Source organism: Uranotaenia lowii, chromosome 3 (genome assembly GCF_029784155.1).
Source record: "Uranotaenia lowii strain MFRU-FL chromosome 3, ASM2978415v1, whole genome shotgun sequence".
NCBI classification, from domain to species: Eukaryota; Metazoa; Arthropoda; class Insecta; order Diptera; family Culicidae; genus Uranotaenia; species Uranotaenia lowii.
This window is the reverse complement of record NC_073693.1, coordinates 166,924,595-166,928,815: the sequence shown is the minus strand read 5'-3', so window position 1 is coordinate 166,928,815 and position 4,221 is coordinate 166,924,595. Positions and strand designations below refer to the sequence as shown.

General features: G+C 38.5%; 1 protein-coding gene across 3 annotated transcripts; it reads left to right on the top strand.

The window, feature by feature from the left end:
* The first annotated feature begins 185 nt into the window (after positions 1 to 185).
* Positions 186 to 3,449, top strand: LOC129751636 (40S ribosomal protein S9). 3 transcript variants are annotated; one of them, XM_055747251.1, is made up of 4 exons: positions 186 to 315; positions 482 to 724; positions 916 to 1,102; positions 3,128 to 3,449. In XM_055747251.1, exons 2-4 carry the CDS (start codon positions 502 to 504, stop codon positions 3,303 to 3,305), a joined length of 588 nt encoding a protein of 195 aa, XP_055603226.1. In that variant the 5' UTR covers positions 186 to 315; positions 482 to 501; the 3' UTR covers positions 3,306 to 3,449. The 3 variants fall into 3 exon arrangements, with proteins under 3 accessions (XP_055603226.1, XP_055603228.1, XP_055603227.1); XM_055747253.1 differs by lacking the exon at positions 3,128 to 3,449 and having other exon boundaries at positions 226 to 315; positions 471 to 724; positions 916 to 1,106; XM_055747252.1 differs by lacking the exon at positions 186 to 315 and having other exon boundaries at positions 466 to 724.
* The last annotated feature ends 772 nt before the right edge of the window (positions 3,450 to 4,221 follow it).

The window sequence follows — 4,221 nt, the reverse complement described above, 5'->3', positions numbered from 1 at the left end:
ATTTCGTTTTATTAGAATGATCATTATCAAAACTTTTCATTTCCATTTTAACCTAATTTGTAACGCGACCTTCAGAAGTTGTTTCTCTCATTAGATATTTAATAAAAACGGGTATCGTATTAATTTTTTTTCTCTCGGTGCATACTCGTTGCGAGACGTCTCGCCGCAGCGCTTTCCAAAAACTGACGCGTCGCTTCGTTTGGTTATTCGTCTACTCGAAATAAGCCTTTTCAAAGTCAACGTCGTTTCCGGTATTCCTCCATCGATCTCTTTCACTGTTGAATTTTGACGAATCAACACCTTTCTGTGTGGACGGTAAGGATTATTTCTCAGTTATTTTCTTAAAATATGTGTCTTAAATGAAGCATTTTGATGTACTTTAAAATATTTCATCCTAGTTATGATGCGTCATTTAATGTTTTTGATTTACGGCTTCAAACGTAGCATACGGCTAAATAAATACAGAAAAGTGCATTTGCAGGTTAGAATTGACGGTCCATCATGGTTAACCACCGTATTCCGTCGGTCTTCTCCAAGACCTATGTGACGCCACGTCGTCCATTTGAAAAGCCGCGCCTGGATGCGGAATTGAAAATCATCGGACAGTACGGTCTGCGTAACAAGCGCGAGGTATGGCGCGTCAAGTACACGCTGGCCAAGATCCGTAAGGCGGCCCGAGAGTTGCTGACCCTGGAGGAGAAGGACGAGAAGCGTCTGTTCCAAGGTAAGCTGATCAAGGTAGTTTTTATATGACTTGTTTCTATGATGAAATTTTCTAGTTACCAATGATTCTGACACCTCTTGGCAGAACAATTTATTGTTGATAGTAACTATAATAAAACTGAATCCTTCCGGGAACATCGTGCTCAAATTCGAATGTGCGGTCGTTTAATAATGCGGTTTTTTCTTCGCCAGGTAATGCCCTCCTTCGTCGGCTGGTCCGTATCGGTGTGCTTGATGAGTCTCGCATGAAGCTCGATTACGTGTTGGGTCTCAAGATTGAAGATTTCTTGGAACGTCGTCTGCAGACTCAGGTGTTCAAGCTGGGATTGGCTAAGTCGTACCATCACGCTCGTGTTCTGATCCGCCAGCGTCACATTCGGTAAGATTTCTTCTATTGATCCAAAAGCATACAAATTTTTTCTCACGCTTCCTGTCCTGTGACATGTTCACCGAAGTACTCAACGAGTGTTATTTTCTATCAGTTCTCTAGAGAGATTTTGCGATAAAATGTCGCAAATGATCGTGAGTGCCACTTGAATATCGAGAAGCAATTCTGGGTATTTAACGCCTCACTGAACTAACAACTAGAAAGCCATCACGGCTTGAGTTGTCGGTAACACTCGTAGAAATGAGAGTCGCGAACTTCGGTTCCATGGTGGACAGGTTCCAGGCATGCCGGATGATTGAACGGCGCCCCGCTTCAGAAGGTAACATTGGTTAATTTATTAAGCATAACAATTTTGTTCTTATCAAAAAGAGATTTTCTTTTTCTTTTTTCCTTAACCCAACGGCCACGCCTGTTTTCGATAAACTCAGTTGATTTCGGGTGCCAGAAGAGCAACGGTAACTGCTCATTTTATTTTACAAGTTGGGAATAGTAATCAATAAGTCACATTAGGAACCTTTCTTCTTCCGATACAGCGAATGAAAAGAAATGGGCCGAAAAATGTGATACAGAAACTCAAACAAACCCGTAGTCAATCTCTTTTTGGTAAAATCAATTTTTATAAATTCGTCTTAAGAGGAGGGTTATTGTTTTCAAGATAACACGAATGTGAGTTGTAATAGGAACAGATACAATTACCTAGGGGTATAGTCATGTCAGGAAAAAAAATGATTTCTTTTTTCTCAGTAGATATATTTACTTGCAAACTTGCTGTTTTTTCTTACTATTGACTGATTCAGTAAGAAAATTTCAAAATAAAAAAAACATGAATGAGAAAATTATATACGATGCGATTTTGAACGCAACAGAAATTAGAACGAAACTAGGTCAAAATGTGAATCAAAATCAGATCGGCTTTTGTTTTTAACCCAACGGCCACGCCCGTTTTCGATGTTCTCTGTTGATTTCAGGTGCCAGAAGAGCAACGGTAACTGCTCATTTTATTTCACAAGTTGGGAATAGTAATCAATAAGTCACATTAGGGACCTTTCTTCTTCCGATATTATACGAATGAAAAGAAATGGGCCGAAAAATGTGATACAGGCAAACTATCAAACGATATGTCGATCTCTTTTTGGTAAACATGTTACATTTGGATGGAATAGTTTCAATTTCTCGAATACTGTTAGTAAGGTAGTTTAGTACAAGGGATTCTATTTAACATTTATTGTAAAGTAATTATTTTACAAAAAACTCCTCAATGATCATCATCGAAATTGTTCCCTAAGAATGCCCATTACCCCACGGCCACGCTTGGATCGACACTGACACCTGGTCGATTGCGAGTGCCAAAAGAGCAACGGTAACTGCTCACGTTTTTAAACGTTGGGGAACAGTAAAATCCATTCACATTAGGAACCTTTCTGCTTCTTTGCTCAAAATGCAATCCTATGAAGAGAAACGGGCCGAAAAATGTGATACAGAACAAAACTTGTGCACCAACTTTGAGAACAGTTTTCTTGTGTTTATTCTAAATTCATGCCTATACTCGGTTTTGATTACATTAGCAAATTCAGAGTCTGGTTAAACAACGGTAAGTGAAGCCTTACTACTCCTTACTTCAGAAACGAGAAATTATAAATTGTTGTTCCTATGAATTAGTTGGATTCCTTAATTTGTGTTATCTTTAAAATGATTTCCTCTCGCTCAGTGTATGAACTTGAATTCCCGTAAGTTAACCCCTCGGCCACGCTCGGATCGGTTTTATGCATACTGATTCCGGGTGCCAGAAGAGCAACGGTAACTGCTCAATAATCATATCGATGGGGAATAGTAAACCTTCATTAGGAACCTTTCCTCGCTCGTCTGCTGCCGAAAAAGGCAGCAACAGTAGCAGGAAACGGGCCGAAAAATGAAGAACAGTGACAGTTTATATTTGAATAACCGTCGCTAAAATTTTGTGTAAAATTCCCTACAAATGTCTAATGAGTACACCCTTTTGTTATTTCTTATTTGCAGCGTCCGCAAGCAGGTTGTGAACATTCCTTCCTTCATTGTGCGTTTGGACTCTCAGAAGCACATCGACTTCTCGCTCAAGTCGCCCTTCGGTGGTGGCCGTCCAGGACGCGTCAAGAGGAAGAACATGAAGAAGGGTCAGGGAGGCAGCGGTGCAGCTGATGAAGAAGAGGAGGATTAAGCTACTTGAAACCACATGAGGAGAAGATGTATTGTAAAAATCAAACTGTGCTGAAGTTCAACATCAAAAATTTAAGGTTCGCACACTTCTCTTAAATGTCTACTGATAAGGTATAATAAAAAGTTACTTTTGAAGTATCTTAAACGAACACTAGTGGTTAGTTATCCGAAACATGGTCCGTATCGTATCGAAAGTTAATAAAATAGTTAGTTTCTTCTACTTTAGCATAACATTTCAAAATGGCGAAACTGCCAAATATTGACAAATCAAGTTAACACATTGCGGACCAAATACGAGATATTTCGTTTTCCGTTCGTCACTAGTTGCTATATTTAGAAGCTTAATTCAAATGTTATAAATTTAAAAATGAAACTAAATTGAACACAACACTTTCGGTAGCTCAAATGTACTAGTTTCGTTAAATTTAGTCCAGTGGTTTCTGAAAATCCATAGAATGTCAAATTGCGGTGTTTCCCGGCTTGCATTTTTCGCGGTCTTCAATGTGTTAACATCCATTCTGTATATACGCGGTTGCATTTTACTTTATAAAATTATTCTCATATTAAAATCGATTTAAAATTTAAATTCTTAAAATTCAATCAGTCTTTTTTAAATTCAAACTTTCTGTTGATGCATTTTTCTAGAAGGGAGTTATGCCATTTCAAAATGGGGTTGATCAATACGAAGCTTTAAGTAGTAGTCTAACCAGGAATTTTTCAGTACGATGTAGTTTTTCTATCTTCAAAGCTTCGAAGAGATAGGAAAAATGTTACCCGTTGGGAGTATTCAGTTAGGGCTTTAGTATTCAGTATTGGGTAGTTGTTTTTTTTTCTATCCGTTCCGTTCCGTTTCATGAATAAGATGAAACCATGATGAATCTAGTATGGTGGTCTCTGATTGGCAAAAAGTAGACGAG